The sequence below is a fragment of the Cyprinus carpio genome, chromosome A6, assembly GCF_018340385.1.
Source record: "Cyprinus carpio isolate SPL01 chromosome A6, ASM1834038v1, whole genome shotgun sequence".
NCBI classification, from domain to species: domain Eukaryota; kingdom Metazoa; phylum Chordata; class Actinopteri; order Cypriniformes; family Cyprinidae; genus Cyprinus; species Cyprinus carpio.
This window is the reverse complement of record NC_056577.1, coordinates 7513210-7537080: the sequence shown is the minus strand read 5'-3', so window position 1 is coordinate 7537080 and position 23871 is coordinate 7513210. Positions and strand designations below refer to the sequence as shown.

General features: G+C 37.5%; 1 protein-coding gene across 3 annotated transcripts in view; it reads left to right on the top strand.

The window, feature by feature from the left end:
* The window catches only part of LOC109064095 (tomoregulin-2-like), a 72775-nt gene that overhangs the window by 12664 nt on the left and 36240 nt on the right, over window positions 1-23871 (top strand). Inside the window, exons 1-2 of one of the 3 annotated variants that reach the window (XM_042757790.1) lie at window positions 59-618; window positions 17683-17792. In XM_042757790.1, the coding sequence (XP_042613724.1) occupies window positions 447-618; window positions 17683-17792 (282 nt within the window). In that variant the 5' untranslated portion in view covers window positions 59-446. Of the gene's footprint in view, window positions 1-58; window positions 619-17682; window positions 17793-23871 lie in introns of those variants that run through there. The other 2 variants (XM_042757791.1, XM_042757792.1) reach the window with 2 other exon arrangements.

Genomic DNA, 23871 nt, shown 5'->3' with positions numbered 1-23871 from the left:
GAAGCGTGCGCCAACCTCTCACCTTCATCATCATCATCCTCATCCTCACAGTCAGTGCCAGACACCAGCCGAACAAGACACTCTCAGACAGACCTCATAAAGGAAGAAAGAGCGAGATACTAAAGCCGGCGCTTCAGGCTGTTTTCCCCTCAGAAAGGATAGATCAACATGATCAACTAGTGGATCCGGACAGCTTTTTAATGTCCATGCTTGGATGTTTATATCTTTTCATCTCAGCTTTGAGTTTCATCACTGCAACCGGACACTTCCACTTGTCAAGACAGTCCAACCGCACCGGTATCAGAGCACATACATACATGGGGATCATCGCAGCATTGCCCGGAAGATGTGTATCACTGCTCCGCGGCTGAGATCGGTGTCGCCTGCGCTCGTCGTGGGATCGGATCCCCCGGTTCATGTCCCCGTGTCATTCCCGGTGAACTGAGATGGCTCTTTGCGCTGCGCTGCGACAGACACGCAGACCGCGGCAGGAGAATCGGACACATGTAGTTTTAATTACAATCTATTGCTTTTTTTGTATATTACCAGTGAAACAACTTTGCGCGTTCCCATCATCGCTGAGCGACTGTCAAACACCCACCGGGTGGAACTGCTCCGGTAAGAGACCTGAACACGCTCCTCCAACGCCCGTGCACCTTTGCGCGTCTTAGTATTCTAGCAAGTTTGTCTGTTTTAATCGAGTAACTTAATGCACATGTATTACACGATCAGTCCATTTAGAGCAACATGGTTTGTGTCTTGAACAAGATAAGTCATCCCTTACGAAAATTAACCATGTTTTTATGGTAGCAAAAGTGTAGTAAGCATAGGGTTTTTTTTTTTTTTTTTTTTTTTGCCGTTTTGATTACCATTTGTATAACCACAGTTCTACTAAAAAATAGCCTATACGCTCAGAAATAAAGGTATAAAAGCTGTCACTGGGGCTGTACCTTTTGTACCTATTGGGTTATAATATGTACACTTTAAGTAATATGTAGCCTACCTTTAAGGTACCAAAATGGACCCTTCAGTTACAAATATGTACCTTTTGAAAAGGTACAGCCCCAGTGACAACTTTTGTACCTTTATTTCTGAGAGTGTATGGTTAAAACGCGTCTTTCTGTCATGTTGTCCTCACCAGCTTCACACATAAACAAACAACGCCTCCAGTGTAGTCCGATTCACGAACAAATGACTCTTTCAATGAATCGCTCAAAAAGACTCGGAGAAACAATTTCGCTCAGCTTGAGTGAACTCGCCGAATCCTTCAGCGCAGGTACTGAATCGACATTTCACTTACTCACTGAAGCGCAAGTGATCTTGAATCTATCATATGAATCTAAGTGATCTACTGACGATTCATCAGTAGTAGGCTATCACTGAACTGCAACATAGCAGGCTATATCCTACATAGAGGGTTTCTGTATAATCTCGTAAAATTTTAAATTTTTAAATTTACAAGATAGCACATCTGACAGGCAGAAAACTTGTACTGATGTGTACTCTGTCAAGAAAAAAAAATCTTTAGGAATGTAATAGGGCTGCAACTAACGATTATTTTGATAATCGATTAATCGGTCGATTATTTTTACGATTAATCGATGAATCGGTTTATGTACTTATATTTTAGTTTTGCCCATTTTTTTCCCCATGTAAATTATTAACAAAGGGTCTTTATCATTCAACATAGACTTTTTAGAGATTTTAACCATTTTGCATTGTCATATCCTCATCAAAAACATACCTGGAGTTGTGTTTTATTATGTGTTAGTTATACTTTGTCGAACTCTTCTGCAATCAAAACACTGACCCATACATACTCTAGCAAATTTCACAAGTAGGTTTCAAATAATGTTTTTACCATGGCAGTCCTTAGGGCTCCTAAAGTAGTTTAACATCCCGAACAAAGCTTATTAAGGAATCTTTCAGAACATATCACGAAGAATAAGAATAAAACAGAATAAAATTGCAGTAAATTGCATTTTATTATTTTTTTCCTGTAAACACACAGCTTATACCTGGGAAACAGCTTTATAGCTTATGCAGTGAAATTGTAAACAATCCTTCCAATGAAGTGCCAATGGCATGAAACCTGAATGGAACTCACATTTTAAAGTAAAATTTAAAGTAAAATCCATCAGAAGGTTGTCCAGAAAAAAATTGGACACACACAAAAAACCAGCTGTGTGAAAAAGAGCAGTGAATGCTTAGAAAAAAGTGCATTTCAAATACATTTAAACATTAACCTCTCTCAGTCAGTCATAATTAGGCTGCAAGACTGAATTATGAACTGGTAAACGTCAAAGCTTTAAATGTTAATTTTTAAAAAGCAATGTTATCAGCTTTTACGACTAAACATTTGCAAACAACATTGTACTGCAGAATCTGCACAAATAAAAGTCTTTGCACACTGTGATTTTCATCGGATTTAAATATGTAGTGGTCCTTATAACAGTGCAAAATTCAAAAATGTAATAAAGCGATAAAATGTTAACAAAACAGCTTATGCCTGAACTGACAGGAATTCGACTACCTGTGGGAAATGAGGCAGAACACTATTCACTCATTATTTGAGGAAAAACTTTGCATTGCAGTGCAAAAAGGTCAACATGTCCAAATGTTCAGGGCTTAACTCTTAGGCTTGCTCTCTTTTTGCTCCCACACTTTGGTTGACTTCGTCCGATTAGTTTTATCAGCCGCTTTTTTTCTTTTTCTTTCTCGAGCTTACTCCACTGCCGCCTGCCTCACTCATCACGCTGAATGCTGCAGAGAGACGCTGTGCGGGAAGAACACGTGACATAAAACGAGGCCAGCTATTGGCTATTCGCTACTTCTCCTGCTGTACTGGCTGAGTAAAACCTCCGGTGGCTCATTACTGCCACACTTTGGTCACCGCAGATTTAAAATATGCACGAAATGAGCCGCTTACGGCAAATAAAAATTATTTAGCAACGAATCGATTACTAAATTAGTTGACAACTATTTTAATAATCGATTTTAATCGATTAAATCGATTAGTTGTTTCAGCTCTAGAATGTAACATGGAATGTACATCTTTGTACCTTTTTTAACCCTTAAATGGCACACACTGCATTAATAGTTTAACTTTAGAGTGCATATTAATACTGCCAGTATGAATTCTTTAAAAGTAGAAACTGTAAGGCACAAAGGGTGCTGCCCTTGCTGCACAATATTTTTTTTTTATTTTATTTTTTTTAAATTTAATTTTTTTTTTTTGCCTGGATTGGTCATGCTTATAGGTACTAGACTTTCAGTACACATAGATGTTTTGTATTAATTATTTGCAAAGATTTCTAACCCCTAGGTTTTACCTGTAGGCATCTGTGCATGTGAAATCTGTGTGGGCAATCATCTGGCCCCAAACAAGTACATCTGGTGCTGCTTTACTTTATATCAGTGAAGTAAATGTGGTATTGAAAGGGAGTGCTTGTCAGAGATACTTTGGGAACAAAGGGCCTCGCTGTGCAATTATGTTTCTCTTTAAATAGCTGTAGGGGGGCAACAGTCTACAAGAAATCTATCTGTTGCACAAACCTACAGTGGCCTATTTGAGATGATCTGGTGCTTGATCTCCTTGTAAAACAGTGTACTCTCTATCTAGATGTGTCAGTAAGAAATATAATTAAAGAAAAGGAATTAGAGTACAGCAGACCTGCAAATTTGCTGTTGACATGTTCTTCTCTCCCTCACTCTCATTCTGTGTGTATCAGGCTGGGCTCCGTCATATCGATTCCTTCCCATCATGTAACCCCACCACAGTGCTGTCACACGTGTTGAAAGCAGAGCTTGATAAAATATGCTGTCAGACAGACAAGGTGCCAGATGGCTGGCTTGACTATATTCCAATACAGATCTATCAGAGTCTATTACACTACAGATCTTTTTGTTGTAAGCTTCTTTTCTCCTTGGCAGACTTACACAGTCATGCAGAATAGTTTAGACTGGTCACACCACTGGTGAACTATTGCAATCCTCAATGAGCGAATAAAGTGATTGTTTGAACGTGTGAAAAGCTTGCACGGTGGTGCACTGTTAATTCTTTCTCTTAAACCACATTTTTTCTTGTCTTTTAGTAAAAAGCCTATACTTATGTAAAATAAGAAAAAATTGCGAGGTTTTTCATGAGTTTTTTTCAATTATTTTTTTTTTTCTGATGTAAATGTATTTTGCTTTGAAGATGTTTACTGGAAAACAACACTAAAATACTGAAAAATATGATTTTGTATAACTTCAGTGCATGGGAGTCTAATCCTGCACCTCAGCGCTTTATTTCTCATTCCTTAGACACTTTGTACGCTAGAGCCTATTTTGATTGTTGAGTATGTGTGTGTGTGTGTGTGTGTGTGTGTGTGTGTGTGAGAGAGAGAGAGAGAGAGAGAGAGAGAGAGAGAGAGACAGACAGAGAGAGACGGAGAAATAGAAAGACTATGAGAGGGGAAGGTCTTCTGGGAGAGCTTGTCTGAGCTCCTGGGCTAATGAGGAAGTTGTGGTGCCCTATTTTGGATTTCTTGGGGTTTCCATTCGTCTCTCTCTGTTTTATCCCATGTTTAATGCCATTATTGAGATTTAATCCTGTAGAGCACAGGAAGGATGCCACTACTCAGTCAAGAAAAATGAGGAGGAAGCGAGTTCTCTCTTCTATTTATCTCGGTTCTGCCATCATTAGTTGGCTCAGAGGAGGCATGACTAATGTATGCCACCAGGAAGATGTTGCCGGGCTAATTGAATGGCTAACACAAGAGTGTTTGTGATAAAATAATAATGCAGCTTGGCTCGTTCAGGGAGAAAGAGCCAGTTGGTATTGAATGGTCGAGTGTGAGTTGTGTACCTGGAGGTGAGCAGGAGAAATAAAGGACAGTAATCGGAGACGTCCCCACAGAGTGCACACTCATAAAGCTGAGTGGTTAGGAAGAGCACCATGTTTAAATATGCATGATGGCAGATGTTTCTGTTTTTCATTCAGAGCATTGTTATTTCCTCTGTTCTACAATTCCTAAACATTGAAAGCAGGCAGCGGTCACATGCTCACACACCTCAACAACATGCAAACATAGAAACCTAGACATTACCAGGGAATTGAAATCTTAACATGTAAAGAAACAATGGTTTTGGTCTCGTTATGATGCAAAATGAATAAGAAATATTTAAGATTCTGCACTCTTTTCTGGTTTACTAATCAAAATCAAAAAAGCTAAATTTTGATATTAACCATGAGCAATCTTCTGTAAAAGTAGTCGTTTTGATGACAAAAATCTACCAAAGCTTTCATATTTATTGCATCTGTTTGCTTGATGACTCTCCTTTTGACCTGAATCTATTTGAGCCCAAAGCCAAAATTTTATGTTCTTCAAATAATTACAAATTTTTTTGACACATTTGCACCAAACAGTAGGCAATTCTGCGGTATATTTTAGGATTGCAAAAGATTTAGAACACAGCCCGCAAATATGGATGGGACTGGAGTGGCCAGCTGCACAGAAACAAACATTGAATTCAGTGTTTGAACAATGATCCCTGTGCACAACAAGCATTGAACAAACACCGTTAGCCAGATGCATTGGTGCATTTCAAAGCTCGGCCAGTCTTTCGCAAGGACAAGTTTAGACATTTTTCAACCAGCTCTGTATTGTTACAATGTCTCCATGTTACCTACACCCAGATTGTCTAGTTCATTTGTCAGCTATAGTTAAAATGCAAAAAGCATTATCCATCAGACTATTGAGAGCTCCAGAGCTTTTGTTAAAACTACATATCATAGTTTCGCATTTTTTTTATTCCCACCCACAAACAGTCGGACCGGTCCCAGAACATTATAGGTGTTGAAGTTTTACTAAATCCCATCTTATCGGTGGTGAATTAATCCTTTAAACTAACTTAATGTACATCATTAGAATAAAACATAAATTTGGTTGAAGAAAATAATAGTAAATTTTATACAGAGCTGAAACAATCTAGTGTTTGTTATTGTGGTGTATATAAAGCATACATTAATCTCAATTCAAAATGAATATGCACACCCATTCACAAACATAGGCCGGATCTTCAGAAGGTAAGATTCATAGCTTCACTAAGAGAATTTTTGTGATTTGGGTGTAAAAGCTTGAGAATGCATCTTGATGAGATTTGATGCATGGCATAGCTTTAAAATGTAGTAAACTGTCAAATCACTTGCCTTGTATAGTGTTATTCTCAATGGCTCACACTTTGCATAGTAAAAAGGCTGTTTGGCATAAAGTACAGTACCAACAAAACAGTTTGAAAGTAAATAAATAAACCTTGAGCAGATTTTGTGTTAAAAGAAAGATTTATTTTAAGGTTTATTGCATTCATGTCTCAGTATGCAGATAGTTGTGAAAATCAGTTAGACTTTGTGAGGTTACATTGAAAGTATAATGTTTAAGTACTGTATATAACACAATGCTTACTAAATCAATATTACATGTTAAAAATATGAATTATTCCCTTGGTCTGACTAAAGTTATTATTTTAATCAACATAAAAATACACATACTGACATGCAGGCCCAAAATCTGCAGAGTTCTGCACTGATTTGGAATTAAATACTTTGGAATGGTTATTACATTGTAAAATCTGATAGTACTAAGCTCTTATTGGTAACTGTTAGCATGGTAAAATGAGCAAAATACATACTAAACACATTTGCAAAGCTAGGGATCTGTAGGACATGCCAGTTTTGCAGAGCTTTCTGCGGCATTCTGTAGTCACAAATTCAAAGTGGGACTGATAATATCAAGTAGGTCAGGTTTGGATTTGGACAAGATTGGTTTCATAATAAAAACAGAGGTTTTCTAAAGCAGAAGTGAGTGAAACCAGATGAATAAAAGAGGAAATACCTTCCAGTTGAAAAACTCATCACGTCCTTAAGGTCAACCTCTCAGGCAAAGTTTTCCCTCCATTTTCAATGTAGTAAAAAGGTTGCTTTGCTTTGGAATGTGTGGAATTCATGTGGGCTTCTTCATTTGTAAAATTAACACTTGTAAAAGAATTTTCTGCATTATGGGAAAGAAGTTATGCCCTTGAAACGTTTCAGATATTAATGTGTATATTTTTGTTAGCGCATGCTCTCTGCGACGTGATTCTCCAGATAAAATCTTGAGCGAATGTGATTTGTCTGGCTAGATGGGACAGACAGGAAACACTGTTCATTCGATCGGTACTTATGGGCAGCTGTCACATGCAGCCATATGGTGGTGAAACGGAGCTGGACTCCCAGGGGGCTTTGGGTCGATCCTCCACAGGTGTGCCAGAAGGTGCGAAGTTCAATTCTTATTAACCTTGTGCACACAAACACAGTATTCCAGGGGTACCTCTAAAAAAGTCACAGACAGAGCTGCGTCCTTCAGTTAACATGGGTTCTTGCTTGTCTATTTTGGAAAATGAAAGCCAAAGAGCTCAATGGTAGATTAATGATGAGTGTATAAATACTACACTAATGGCCGGGCTATTCTTACTGGACCATCTGTTACAAGAGACAGGGTAGTGCTCACTTACATTCATTTGTTACCAACATGGCTAGCATCAACAACCATCAGTGACTAAAGCCACAGCTCAAAAATCACTTCTGAAAAGTTGAAATGTTACTGTATGGGAAAATCTGCTTACTACAGTTACAATTTGTACCAATCTGTGGCCATTGTTCTTTGATGGTCATCGGGTATTGGCTCACATGAAAGCCTGTGGATTCACCAAAACGAGAACATGGTTTGTCTAACATTAGCAACACATTTTTAGCTGTCTGATAGTGTAGTTAAGCCAAAGGCTAATGATATCAATTATGTGTCAGATGTTGTGAGTGATACATAAAATGCGTTACGATGTTCTGAAATATTGTCTTGTAGATGTCCCTGTATAACCTATACAAGTCTGTTTCTTCTGCTCAATGCAAAAGAAGAAATTTTGAAGAATATTGGTAACCAAACAGTTGCTGGTATCCTTAAACTTATAGTATGTAAATAAATACCATAGCCATTGAATTGCTATATTATGGAAGTCAATGGCTACCAGCAACTGTTTGGTTACCGACATCCTTCAGAATATCTTCTTTTGTGTTCAACAGAAGAAAACATATGGGTTTGTAGTAAATAATGACACAATTTTCATTTTTGGGTGAACTATCCCTTTAACTGTGTAAAAGATGAGTTAAGTGGAGGGACTAATTCGCATATTCATCCAATGTGAAAATGATCAAAAAATACTAAAAAGTGTGAGATGGGACTTGGTTCTATCCATTGGTTGTTTATTTGGATGAGACCAGATCTGAATCTGAGCTTGCAGTAGATTGTAAGAAAAGGGGTGCAGTGCACAGACAAAATGTTTGGAGATGATAAAAGTATGACTTTTTAATCAAAAATTATGAAGTCAATATTTACACACACACAAAAAGGAGGCTATGCATGGTACTGTTTGAAAATATGATCATTAGGATGCATCTAGAAAATATACAGTTTGAATTTCCATTTCTTGCCAACTTTAAGTTCATCCCTGTTATAGCACTGCTACATTAGGCCATTGCATTGTATTTTGCACAATTGTTGTTAAACATAGTTCAAACATTAAATGTGATCTCAGCTAAATTATTTTGAAAATATGTACAGTAGTTTTGTACATCTCTGCTTTTACGAGACACCACCAGTGTCATGAACAATTAGTCCGTCTGTTGAATTGAGTCTGCTTAGGACCTCAGGGGGTAGCCATTTATAATGTCTGATCAAACAAAAGTGTATAATGCATATAAAACATATTATTGATTGTATAGGCTAAGCTAGCAGGCTAATGGTCTAGTAGTGCTCTAAGTACACTAAACAGTTAGCTTGCAAAACAGAAGCTAAATGAGAAAACACAGGGACTGAGAAATGCTTAATTTGATAAAATTTAGCTTCAGTTATATTATATGTAACATAATTTGAAACACATGAATGATTATAATAAAATAGTTCAGACAATGCCCTAAAGCATTTTTGTTGGATTTCTAATCAGGGACTGAATAGAGTTACCAATAAAAATTATTTCAGCCAATGAAATTGCTTTGAGGTCCTTTGGGACTTGATTCATTGGGCAGACAGAATTATTAATGACACCAATCCTTGATTAGCATGCAAATTTGAGAAATAATAAAAACATTTTTAAAAAGATATAAGTTATTCTGTTTTCATAGCTACCCAGAAGTTAACAGTTCAAATATCTGCCTGAAGTTATAAAATAAAAGATGTGTTGGATTTCACTTTTATTTTCTATGTAGAAAATAAATCACTTTAATGTTTTCTTTACCCCACATCTATCAAATATTGCACATTACACAGCGTAATATAATGTCTGTGTTCATACAACAGTGGGCTGGTAGCAGTAACTCACATTAGTATGAGCTTTAGGTAATACTACTGCAGATGCTCAGTAGCTTTGCACCCTGCGGGTTAACGATACTCATCCATTTGCATATTCATTTATTCATTTAGCAGATGCTTTAGTTCAAAGAAACTTTGCCCCAAGTTCATTAACACAACACATGCAAGCACAGATTTCTTGTGATGTGTTGTTTGTCAGCAAATGTTCAGATATCTCTGATGTCATCTTTGGTGTACTTTCAGGTCTGTTGTCATCACTATACTGTGTGATGTTAAGTGTTCGCCAACTTAACCAAACGAAGTTGCTTGCTAAGCTACCAAAACTAATTGCTTCTTAAAAGAAAAAGGAGCTAAGCTAAGAAAAAACACTTTGCATAAAGTTGCTAGTTGTGTTGAACCGTTGAACTGTAGCATCACGGCAAAATAAAACATTTTAGTTGTGGTCTTGCAGACTGAATTAGACAAAAAGACAGCCAGGCTACATTGTAGCCTGTTTCGCCAATGAAAGTTAGGTCTTTTTAATGAGCCAATCAAAATGAGTCACAAATGAGTCACACACAAACTCTGAAAGGTCTCACTTACACACTGAAATAGTCAGAGTGGTTGCCAAATTAACATCTGACTCACTGGCTGAACCGCAAGCCATTACTTTCAGTCATATTCGATTCGAAATAAGAGATGCAACATACTCTAATGGACAAAGATGTTCTTCTGCTTGCGAACATTGACCTACAAACAGTATATTGACGTCTAAAGCTTATTTCTTTTTTTAATTTCTTTTTAATTTCAGTGCTGTGTTATGTTTGTAAATACTCTTCATGAAGGCTTTTATCAGCAGATATGTGACTAATCATTGTATCATGTAACACAATTTAATTAGCCATATTTACATTTACATTTAATCATTTAGCAGACGCTTTTATCCAAAGCGACTTACAAATGAGAACAGTAGAAACAATCACATCAACGAGAGAACAACAATGGTATACAAGTGCTATGACAAGTCTCAGTTAGTCTAGTACAGGACACGTAGCCAGGTTTTTTTTTTTTTTTTTTGAATATGATAGACAAGAAAAAAGAAAAGGTAAGTACTAGTATTAGTTGGTTAAGTGCAGGCGAAAAAGATGAGTCTTTAGATGTTTTTTTGAAAATGAGTAAAGACTCAGCTGTTCGAATTGAGATCGGGAGGTCATTCCACCAGCTGGGAACAGTCCAGGAAAAAGTCAGTGAGAGTGATTTTGAACCTGGAGGGTGCATAAGATTGAACTAGTGAGTTTAGGTAAGTTGGCGCCCTGCCAGTGGTCGTTTTGTAGGCAAGCATCAGTACCTTGAATTTGATGCGAGCGGCTACTGGTAGCCAGTGTAACCTGAGGAGAGGAGTAACATGAGCTGTTTTTGGCTCATTGAAGACAACCCTCACTGCTGCATTCTGGATCAGTTGTAGAGGCTTGATAGTACATGCAGGAAGGCCCGCCAGGAGAGCATTACAATAGTCCAGTCTGGAGAGAACAAGAGCTTGGACAAGAAGTTGGGTGGCTTGCTCTGACAGGAAGGGTCTAATCTTCCTTATGTTGTATAAGGCAAATCTGCAGGACCGGGTTGTTGTAGCAATATTGTCTGTGAAGCTTAACTGATGATCCATCACAACTCCTAGGTTTCTGGCTGTCCTGGATGGAGTTATGGTTGACGAACCCAGCTGTATAGAGAAGTTGTGATGAAACGATGGGTTAGCTGGAACCACCAGCAGTTCAGTCTTAGTAAGGTTGAGCTGAAGGTGATGGTCATTCATCCAGCTAGAAATGTCACTCAGACAGGCTGAAATGTGAGCAACTACCGTCGGGTCATCTGGTTGGAATGAGAAGTAGAGTTGAGTGTCATCAGCGTAGCAGTGATAGGAAAAGCCATGCTTCTTAATGACAGATCCTAATGACGTCATGTAGATGGAGAAGAGAAGCGGTCCAAGTGCTGAGCCTTGAGGAACCCCAGTAGCAAGTTGTTGTGACTTAGAAACTTCACCCCTCCAAGACACCATGAAGGATCTATCAGAAAGGTAGGAGTTAAGCCACTGGAGTGCGGTTCCAGAGATGCCCATCTTTCTGAGGGTGGACAGGAGAATCTGGTGATTAACGGTGTCAAAAAGCAGCAGACAGGTCCAGCAAAATGAGTACTGAGGATTTTGAAGCTGCTCTTGCCAGTCACAGGGCTTCAGTAACCGAGAGCAGGGCAGTCTCAACTGAGTGGCTGCTTTTGAAGCCAGATTGGTTGCTGTCCAGAAGGTTGTTCTGTACAAGAAACATAGAGAGCTGGCTGAACACAGCTCGTTCAAGTGTCTTTGCAATGAATGGAAGAAGGGATACCGGTCTGTAGTTTTCTGGAAGTGCTGGATTTAGAGATGGTTTCTTCAGCAGTGGGCTTACCCGAGCCTGCTTAAATGCTGAGGGAAATGTTCCAGAGTGAAGAGAGGAGTTGATAATGTGAGTAAGTGAAGGTATGACTGAAGAAGAAATCGCTTGAAGGAGGTGAGTGGGGATCAGATCAAGTGGGCAAGTAGTAGGATGACTGGACAGGATAAGTTTGGAAACGTCTGTCTCTGAGAGCGGAGAGAAGGAGGAGAAAGAGTGAGCATTAGTCGTTGTGAAGTTATTTATCCTCAGTCTGCGGTGTGGAGAATTGGTCACTGATGGTTCTTGTCTTATTTGTGAAGAAAACTGCAAAGTCATCAGCTGTAAGAGTCGATGGAGGAGGAGGTGGAGGCAGATTAAGAAGAGAAGAGAAGGTTTTGAAGAGTGTCTGAGCATCACAACAGTTGTTAATTTTGTCATGGTAATATGAGGTTTTAGCAGTGAAGACGTTTGCAGAGAAGGACGAGAGGAGAGACTGATACACACTGAGGTCGGTAGAGTTTCTTGATTTATGCCATTTCCTCTCTGCAACCCTGAGTTTAGAGCGATGTTCACGGAGTTCATCGGACAGCCAGAGGGCAGATGGGGTGGTGCGTGCTGGTCTAGACGACAGTGGGCAAAAGCCATATATATATACACACACTGTATATATATATATATATATATATATATATATAATACGTCATTATAAAACTATCAGGGTTTGGCAAGGGAGGACCCAACTGCAGAATTAACAGGGAGAACAGTTTATTAACAAGAGAGAGAGAACACAAACAGATGAGGCAGGAAGACAGTCCACACGACAGGAGAACAGGCTGGTCGGAAGGAGGCAGCTCCAGACTTTGTGGCAAAGGAGACCTGGTAGCAACTCAAGGAACCACAGGCTTGACCATGTTGATGGGAACTCTTGAAGCACCAAAATGTCTGTCAGGTCAGAAGAACCAGCGACCAGGGAGGACTCAGGAAACAGGGCAGGAACCAACACAACTGACATACAAAGACAGTACAACAGGAGAGACAGATCAAAAGTAAACTTGCAAACCAATGCCTAGGGAGAAAAGAAAAACCACAAAGGAAAAACAAAAGTAACAAAATACTGGAAAAAAAATGGAACTAAATGAAAACAAAAGGATAACGATTGGGGAAAAGGTAGGAATAAATAACTAGAACTATAAACAAAAACAAATAAAAGGCAAGACAGCAACCTTGCTGAAAACTAGAAAGAAATCAAAAGGGGAGAAAAAAACCCAAAAGGTTCAAGAACTAAAATAAAAACTAAACCACAAAGACTGGAACTAGACTATAGACGGGAACAAACAAAAACTAGAACAACAAGAGTGAACTACACAAGATGCAATATTCTGACGAAAGCGTTTTAACGAGACTAAATATGCAAGCAAGAGACTGTATACAAGGCACACACAAAATGAAGACCAGAAGGAAATGAGCCCAATATAAAGGGAGCAGAGCACACAAGGATCAGGTGAACCTAATTGGAAAGACAAGGACTAAACAAGGGGGCGTGGTGATTGAAAACGAGGAGGCAGGACAAGAGGAGCACACGGCCAACATAAACAAAGACACAACCATGTGCTCAGGCACAATATAAACAGAGACACATTAAACAAAGACAGGACAGACAAGACTGTCAGGGCAGGATCCTGACAAAAACATTAATAAAAGGAGGTCTTTTAAATACTATCAAGTTAGCTTGTTCTGATCCTGCTAATACTGTGTGATTTGCAAAATGTAATACACAAAACAACTAAGTTTCAGATATTTTGTATGTTTTAAGCTTTGCTCATATTTACCGAAATCTGCTGAGGAGAAAATCATGCTATGCTTAAAACGACAGCAACAAATACTGTGACACTGTGTGTTCATCTGACTGATTATTCAAATTATTACATTTTAAAGGAAAAGCTTGTAAAATATGAATAATATAAAATGTATTTAAATGTGAGCATGGGTATATTACTGTAGACACACATATCTCAAAATTTGTTTGGGAACCAGAATCATGAAATATTATGTTTTCAGTACATTTCTCTATAGTAAATTGATTGAGCTGAAAGCACAAAATCTGTGAGCTGATTTTTCCTGTGAAGCACTGAACCCACTGAATGAGATGATTGGAAATGGAAGTGACCCCAGCGCTGGAGTTTCACTCTAAAATTCTTTATTGTGTTTGCAGTGTCATATGGTGTGTGTGTGTGTGTGTGTGTGTGTGTGTGTGTGTGTGTAGTCTTCCTCTTCCACTCAGCCTGCTTGTCTCTAGTTCATTATCATTCCTCACAGACTTACTTATCCCGAGACTTTGGCTGCTTGTCTTGTTTCAGCACTGCTGCATCACTCTGTGCCACCTCCCTCCTCATCTCTCCCTCTCTCTAACACACAGACACACGCACACATACCCACTCGTTTGTCTCGGATAAGTAGTCTGCACCATCGCTGAGGATGATGAGCTGCACAGCCAGACACAACGGATCTGGCAATATTTAAATTTTATGCATGTCTCATCTCAGCGAGAGAAATCATACCGCCCATCTGTGCTCTGCGCTCTCTCTCTCTCTTCTGTATCTTATTTTCTCTTTTTTCTCTTCTCATTAATTTGAACACAGGTCAGTTTGTCTTCATGAGTATCATATATTTATCTGTATCAGCATTTTTTTTTTTACAAAGCTTTTCAAGATCTCAAAATCTTTCCAATAATTCTGCAAAACCAGCCAGACAAACATACTTATAGTTATTTACAGGTTTTTGGAAAGTTTTGAGCACAGCATGATTTTTTCTTCAGAAGTATTCAGTAATGAGAAAAACTTAAAATATACAAAGAATTTAAAACTTATTTTGTGTATTAGGACTTGCTACATGTTATGCAAATCACACAATGTTAGAAGGATCAAAACAAGCTAAAAATATGAAAATTATATATTTACAGAGTCATACTTTATTTATACAATATCAAAAGTTCAAAGAAAAAAGTCTCTTATGTTCACCAAGGCTGCATTTGTTGTGGACTTCCTTGTGTCAGTGTGTCAATATGTATTGCAACTTTATTGTATTTAAGGGCTAATTAAATAGTGTTGAAATGTATCCTATGTGCAAAAGTTTCAACTTTTGAGTGCTTTTTCAATCCACTTTAGTAGTGATCAAGTAAAAGTATGTAAATTCAGAGAAGCTTTAAGGGCCCCGTGTGGGTTTCTGTCGAAATATAAGTTTAACATTTGAAAATGATGAAATTAAGAATATAAATATGAATATTGGTATTTCACAGAGGTAAAATAAAATTATTTAATTATTTTTCTTAAATACTCAATATTTTGATTTAGTAATAATAATAATTTCCCCCCAAATCATGCAACCATAGAATATACTGTATTTACAGTAAACTATACTGTTGAATGCACAATTTTTTAATATTTTCATCCGACAGTGTAGCATAAACTAGAATATGCAAAGTGTTAATGTAAATTTGTTATTTTATTTTATGACAATCTTTTTTTATGTCAGTCTTATTTAAAATATGCTTTAAAGGGATACTGAACCTCAAAATGAAAATTTTGTCATTAAAGGGTTAGTTCACCCAAAAATGAACATTTTGTCATTAATCACTTACTTCCATGTCGTTCCAAACCCGTAAAAGCTCTGTTCTTCTTTGGAACACAATTTAAGATATTTTGGATGAAAACCTGGAAGCTCGAGACTGTCCCATAGACTGCCAAGTAAATAACAGTGTCAAGGTCCAAAAAAAGGTATGAAAGTCGTCGTCAGAATACTCCATCTGCCATCAGACGTGCAATCTTGGTATTATATGAAGCGACAGGAACACTTTTTGTAAGCGAAGAAAACTAAAATAACGACTTTATTCAATAATTCCTTTGTCAACGGTCTCCTCAGTGTCTCTCCATATCACTGTATGCTGTGTATGCTCTTCTGTGTAATCCGCGCCACAAGGATGCGCTTTTTTTTTTCAAATCAAAGCTAAATACACGTAGAAACAGCGCATCATTGTGGCGTGGATGACACAGAAGAGCATACGCAGCACGGTGATATGGAGTGACACAGAGGAGACCGCTGACAAAGGAATTATTGAATAAAGTGTTTTCTTCGCTTACAAAAAGTGTTCCCATCGCTTCATATAACACCAAGATTGCACACCTAATGGTAGATGGAGTATTCTGACGACGACTTTCATACCTTTTATGGACCTTGACACTGTTATTTACTTGGCAGTCTATGGGACAGTGTCAAGCCTCCAGGTTTTCATCCAAAATATCTTAAATTGTGTTCCGAAGATGAACTAAGCTTTTACGGGTTTGGAACGACATGGGGGTAAGTGATTAATGACAAAATGTTCATTTTTGGGTGAACTAACCCTTTAATCACTTACCTCCATGTTGTTCCAAACCCGTAAAAGCTTAGTTCATCTTCGGAACACAATTTAAGATATTTTGGATGCAAACCGGGAGGCTTGTGACTGTTACATAGACTGCCAAGTAAGTTGCACTGTCAAGGTCCAGAAAAGTATGAAAGAAATCTCCACAAGGATGCGCTGTTTTCTTTCAAATCAAAGCTAAATACACGTAGAAACAGCGCATCCTAGTGGCGCGGCTGATAAAGAAGAGCATACGCAGCATACGGTGATATGGAGATATACAGTTCTGGACCTTGACAGTGTAACTTACTTGGCAGTGTATGGGATAGTCACAGGCCTCCCGGTTTTCATCCAAAATATCTTAAATTGTGTTCCGAAGCTTTTACGGGTTTGGAACGACATGGGGGTAAGTAATTAATGACAAAATTTTTATTTTGGGGTGGACTATCCCTTTAAGTTGGTAAAAATGTAATGAAAATGTATTCCTTGAGAGCATACTAATGTAACCTTTTAATTCATATAAATTATATTACCTGAAATATACGTTTAAAAATAATGAAGTTTAAGGATTTCAAATATACAATCAATACACTTAAGTGCTCTTTTTTTTCACAAGGGTCAGTGTGGTTCCATGTTATAATGTTATACAGTGTGTCGTGAATGCTCGGCTCATCCTGTTCTTTGACTTTCAGATGGTGAAGCTTATGAAATATTCATCCTGGATCATCCTGTTCGTCTTTGTGTTTACAGAGAGAAGCCTTTGAGTTCAATTTTGGCTCAAGGCATTGTATGTGATAGACAGATATGGAGGTGTATTTGTGTAACGTGTCACACATTTAAGGATTTTGGAACCTGTCTTTTTTCTGATCATGCTAATGGTATATCTGTCTAGGTCTTACTTTTGTTTATAGTAGTGACAGATTTGACTTGGACGACGATTCAACGATATTGTAAACAGGTTATCTGTTATTAACTGTATGTCTGCATGAACAACTCTCCATTTATGTTGACAGAACAACTCAGTCCATTAAGAGACATCCTGCCCACATTCTATACAGAGGTCTGTAAGCTTCATACACAGGGCTGTTATGACCTCAAACCAGGGACATGCTCTATTTTATCAAAGCAGCTTTTATAACAGAGTATCTGTTGTTTGCAACTGCAGTCATGATATGCTTTAGCTTGAATATCCTCTATCCAGCTTGGAACCAAAAGTCCTTCTGTCCCAAGGAAGTTATTCTGTGAGGTTGTTTCACACCAATGATGTGTTTATTCGGATTTAATATACTACAGTGCTTTATCTGACCGCTAGTGCACTTAGGGAAAGGAAGAAAATTCAAAAGAAGACCATTTATTTGAAATAGAAATCTTTATGACATTCTAAATGTCTAACCGTTATTACTTTTATTTTCATCATTATTTCAATATTAAAAAAAAAAAAATACCTTTAGTATGTAGCATGTTTTGTATAATATCTTTTTGAAATCTATAACCTATATTTGTGTTTATTTCATCACAGGGTTTGAAGAGCAGGACACTGATCTTTTTCTGTGCGACACAAACACATGCAAGTTTGACGGCGAGTGTCTGCGAATCGGGGACACAGTGACATGCATCTGTGATTTTAAGGTAGGAATCAGTGCTCCTCATTCATTAGCACCACATGTTGAATATGTGACCTTGTTAAAGGCATTACCACACGCAGAGTAAACAAACTGTCACAAATTAAAAAACACCTCCACATCCCTTCTCACAGAAAACACACACACATTCTCTCGCTCAGTCAGAGTGCTGTGCTTCACTCAGACATCGTGCATCTGTGTCTTGTTGCAGGCCAAGCTGCATCACTCAGGTAAATAGCATTATCTGTCTGCTCGCGCAGCATGCGGGGGGGGATTTCCTTTGATGCATCTGCTCGATCGCCCAGCCTCGCTCCGCACAAAGATGCCTTGTGCACTTAAGAAGGGTCACGCTGCTTTCATTTCTGCCCTTAATAAAATTGAGCGGCACTAACGCTAGTCTGGGGCCATGTGAGTGCCTCTAGCTGTGGTGGGGAGGGTTATCGGTTAAGTATCATGCGCCGCAAGAGACGGTACCCAGGCGTGTGTGGGGATGCCCTAATCCTGCGGTTGGACGCCCTGTCCTGCCCTGCCTCCAGACTCCCAAACAGAAAAGTGTGTAAGAGAGAGATGAATGGATGCGATTCGCACAAGTTCACTTACAGAGATGCTATTGATCCAACTCTTATACTCGGAGAGAGAGAGAGAGAGCGAAGGACCAAAATGGAAGGCGGTCAGTCTCTTTCTGGACCGCTAGCAACACCAAATGGTATTGCAATCTGTTTGTTCAAGTGACCTGACTGAGGCAGGTATAAAAATCACTTGCACATTCAACTAGTATGGGTTTGGAGTGGAGTGTTTGAAATAAAATATTAAACTGTTTTTAAATTGACATGGCACCTTATGAATAGAACACTCATGGTGTGAGATGTTTAAAAATGTATCTGACACATGTAGATACAGACCAGCCTTTAATAATCAATCACAGACAAAAAAAGCAATTACACATCTTGTGTGAACAATTTGCTTATATAATACAGTACCTATCATAAGTTTGGGGTCTTTTGAAAGAAGTCTGTTGTGTTCACCAAGGTTGCATTTATTTGATCAAAAATATAGTAAAATTGTAATATATATTTTCAATTTAAAACAAATGTTTTCTTTTTGAATATATTTTAATATTTTAATATATTCCTGTGATACAAAACTAAATTTTCAGCATCTTTACTACAGTCTTCAGTGTCACATGACCCTTCAGAATCATTCTAATATGCTGATTTGGTACTTAAGAAACATTTCTTATTATTATTACTATGCATGTTGAAATTAGTGTACTGCTTAAATTGTGTGGAAAACATAATAGAAAGGTCAAAAGAACTGAATTTATTTTAAACAGAATGCTTCTGTAGCATTATAAATGTCTTTTTTGTTACATTTTATATGTCTTTAATGTCACATTTGATCAATGTATCCTTGCTCGATATGTATTTTTTGATTTGTTTTTAAGTGTGTTTGCATAAATGTCAAGCAAAGTGCTTTTTCTCACTTTAATTTATCCTTTGCACTCTAGCCATCTGTCTTGCAATGTGTGATCAAATGGCTATGTACAAGTGTCAAAGCACTATATAATATCTGGTGTGGCATGGCTTTGAGTCTGTCATGTTCCAATTTAGAAATGAAACCCACTGAAAAACATACACTGACACTTTTTAAATTACACATCTGTGCATGTAACTGTCATACAATAATGGATCTGAGACAGGAACCAGTACAAGAGTTGAATTCATGCACAAAGCTCAAATCAGTAATGGCGAGAATAGAAATTTACTGGTTCAACAGAACATTGAATGACGTCCAATTTCCTGTTGAATGCATTGTTGTTGAAGAATATATATATACATGTGTGTGTGTGTGTGTGTGTGTGTGTGTGTGTGTGTGTGTGTGTGTGTGTGTGTGTGTGTGTGTGTGTGTATATGTATATGGTTCATGGTTCATAATTCCTGGTCCTGCAAAGCTGCTTTTCCTGCAGAGTTATAAATATAAATAATCAAAGTCTTTGGGTTCACTTTAAAAGCCAGGTATGTTGGAGCATGATCACTACTAAATTCTACAGGAAAAGCATCTCTCCAGGACCAGATATTAGGATTAGATGAACACATGAATAAGCATGTGACGGGCCACATTTAAAAAGTGGAAATAAAATGTCAATTGGAAAGCATCAAATAAAATAAGAAAATAATAATATACAGTAAAATAGCATATACATATTTAAGTATATGTATAAATAATTTAAAGGGAATGAGGAAAATGGTCATAAAATTATAAAGAATGTATTAAATGAGCATTTTACTAAAGACAAATTATTAACAAAGAAATGTTTTTAGATCGGAGAAAGAAAAGGAGTATTTATTGAATGTGTGTGTGTGTGTGTGTGTGTGTGTGTGTGTGTGTGTGTGTGTGTGTGTGTGTGTGTGTAGAAGTGTGAGCATCAGTGAAGCTCAGACACACTGACCCTTCTATCTCCTGCTTGTATATGGTCACTTAAGGCCTGGCAGCCACAGTACAAACAACACAAACACACATTTTCACACATGAATGGCTGGGAAAGTGGGAATTTTTGTGTTTGACATTTTCTTCCCCTCGCCTCTCTCTGCACTTAAGATGTACATTCACACACACACACACACACACACACACACACACACACACACACACACACAACACAACACAACAGACGGAGGCCATCACCTTGGCAGTGTCCTAATGAAGCGATATGAAGGACTGAGTGCTTTAGCTCAATAATTCTAGCGATAGCTTCCATTAGGAGCCACTAACACAGTAACATAACCTACACACACACGTACGCACACATACACACACACACACACACACACACACACACACACACATACAGCACCATGCTAACCGACTTCTGCCCAGCCCCTTTTCCTTCCCCTCTCACTTTCTCTCCTTTTCCATTACTCCTTTTTTGCTGTGTCTAAGAGCTCTGATTAATTCAAGCATTCTCTTATAATTCTTTTTTCAACACATCTCAGTATATAGGTAGTTATTGTGTATGATTTGGCAGGTGTGTGTGTGTGTATGCAGCAGTTTCTCTGGAGGCATGTGGACATTTAATGAGACTTACAGTGTATCAGAATCGGTTTTCATACAGTATCATTTTAATGGTACAGGACATGTTTTGTGCTCTTTTATGTAGTGGATACAGTGACCCCTTTAGGTAATCAAAGAAATTGCACTTTAATTAATGTTCTGAGTTCCCAACAAATGCCCAACGATGAAACAGATGAGTGTCCGTCCTGTATGTCAATTATGTTTAGACCCTTTTTTTTTTTGGGACAAAATATCCAACAAATTCAGCTTTCTTTAAAGGAATTCTTCACCAAAAAAATCCAATACTGTAATTATTTATTAACCCTTATGTCACTCCAAACTTGTACACTGTTGTCATGCCAGCATATGTTTTTTTTTTATTCTATTACTTTAACTCATCAAATTTATTCCACAAGCTTCTGTTTAATTATATGAGATTCAACTTGATTAAGTTAGTTTAATATAATTTAAATTAACTGGGAAAAAATTAGTTAAAATTAGTGGAAATATTTGAAAGTTTTTTTAAACTCTAGCGCAAAATGACATCAGGTGTGTTTTTGCTTTATGCTTTTTATTTAGTTCATGCTGTAAATTAAATTGTTATGTATTCATAATTATTATTGTTATTTCATCATAATTGTACAATACTATTTTATTTTGTACAAGGAGCTTAGAGTTTTATTGTAAATGAAAGAAAAAATGATTTCATCCTTTTTTTTTGCAACACATTTTTTCTCACAAAAAGAAAATGATGGCTTTCCCACGCAGAATTATGACATTGTGGTGTCATTTATCTCATAAATATGATATTTCAAACATCGCTTGAATGCACCATATAGCCTGGCACATTAGTGTAGAATTAATGTGTAGGTATGCAAATGTGAACATACAGTATCATCTGTTTAATGTTGCTCATCCAGTCGCATTTGTAATGTATTATTCTTGAGTCTTTTGTTTTTAAGTGTTACATAATGTCAAGCTGTTTTGGCTCTGAAACTAATAAGTTGGATCTAATTTGATAAAAAAAAAAAAAAAAAAAAAATTCTAATGAGATGAAGCCCCTTTCATTTTTAAAGCATTTAAGACACTACATTATTAAATGCTCCTGTAGTAATTACTGTAGTTTTGGGTCTGAATCTGCTTGTGCAGTAAATGATACACCTAACAATGAGACTGGCTGGTAAAAGATGCCTGGTTGTATGAGGACACAGTGAGGGATGCAGTTCTACAGAGCAGGAAAAACGATATGAGAGATAGATGAGAGCAGTTACAGTAAATGGAAGAACAGGAAGAAAGAATTTCTCTTAATGACATGTTTTAATATCCTCGTCAAAAAGCGGCTGGTGGTTGAAGATGTATGAGGAAACAGCCGTTATATCATCTTTCCTTCCTCCCTATTCATCCTTCACTGGCTATAGTATCCATTTTCTAATTTCAGACTTTCAATTCTCTGCAGCTTTCTACTCAGTGTTTCATTCATTTCTCCATTCTGTCAATTGCTCATCACATGCTGGAGCTCTCACTTTCACTCTCTCTTTTTGAAAAAAAAAAAAGCATTGCAAATCATGTAATTCCAACACCAATATTTCAAGCAGTTTCATAAATTACAATAAAATGTATATTTTGGGGGTCCAAAAGTCAGAGGCCAAACACACCCTCAAACACAAACTGGCATGATTTTACTAGATTTGCAAATAGATTTACCCATTGTGACATCACCACTTTTGGTAATTTTGGAATGACAGTGAACTTAAAATAATATGAAATGATCTTTGAGTGAGCTGTACTAAGGATATGACTTCAAGAATGAAGTTCCTTAATGAAACTGAATATTAATAGTAATAGTTAAGATTAGATTAGATTCAACTTTATTGTCATTTTACATGTAAGGTACAAGGCAACGAAATGCAGTTAGCATCTAACCAGAAGTGCAATAAGCAGTAAGTACAGGATATACAGTGTCTACAATATGTTACAAATGTACAATAAATATACAGATAAGGCAGTACTATGGACATAAGTACTACATCAAGTTTACTACATCATTAAGCAGAAGTTAGTAGCTGTAAATTATATATATATATATATTACTGTATTATAGTACAGTAGTTGCTGTATTATTTTTGAAACAATACCAACAAAAATTTAAATGCAAAGCTTAATGGGACTTTGTCACCTCAGGCTCACTGGAAAAATGTTCCTGTTCTGCAAATGATATTACATTTGCTACTTGCATATTTCACGACAGAAATATTTCTTACAGTGAATTATGCAGTGAGTGCCACTAAAAGTGAAAAAATGAACCACTTATTGTAAACCCAACCGATAGTGTTAACAAAAGCAAATGTGAGATAAAAACACATTTGCTGAAGCAACCATGCCATTTTAGTTTGCTTCTACAAGTCCTTGAGCTCTTTTATCGGTACTCGTGTTTAACAGGACTCGTACCAAGCACTTCGTATCTCAAATGCAGTGTTGTAGCAGGTGAGCTACAGAGCAAGTTTACTACATCAGAAAAACCATGCATTAAACATGAAATTGACCGTGAATTTCCATTCATGAACTAACAAAGATAAGATTTCCATTGCCTCAACATTTCAAAGTCCACCCTGCATCATTGCAAAGTACATTTCAGTTGACATTTCAGACAGATTCACTGTGTTCTGATACATTAAATCACCTTCTCTGATATTTATAGCTGGTTGCCTGTGATTTATAAATCACACTAGAGATTTCAAACTATCAAAGAGTCACCCTCCCTCCTGTGTCTCTGTTTTGTCCTTCTCACTTTTGCTCTCTTTTACCCTCAGGCTGTTAGTCAGCAGTTCTGTGTTTAGTGTGCATGTGTGTTTCCACTGATTTTACAGTGTGTTTGCTGTGTGTGTATTCACATAGATGGATGACCTCTTGTTTAATGGCTGATTTAAATAACCTTCTGTGGGGTTGATATATGAGTGAAACTGGTTCACCTTCTGTGTTCTTGCCTCTGGGTGACCTGCTTCCTCCAGACACCACACCACAGCTGGCCATAATGA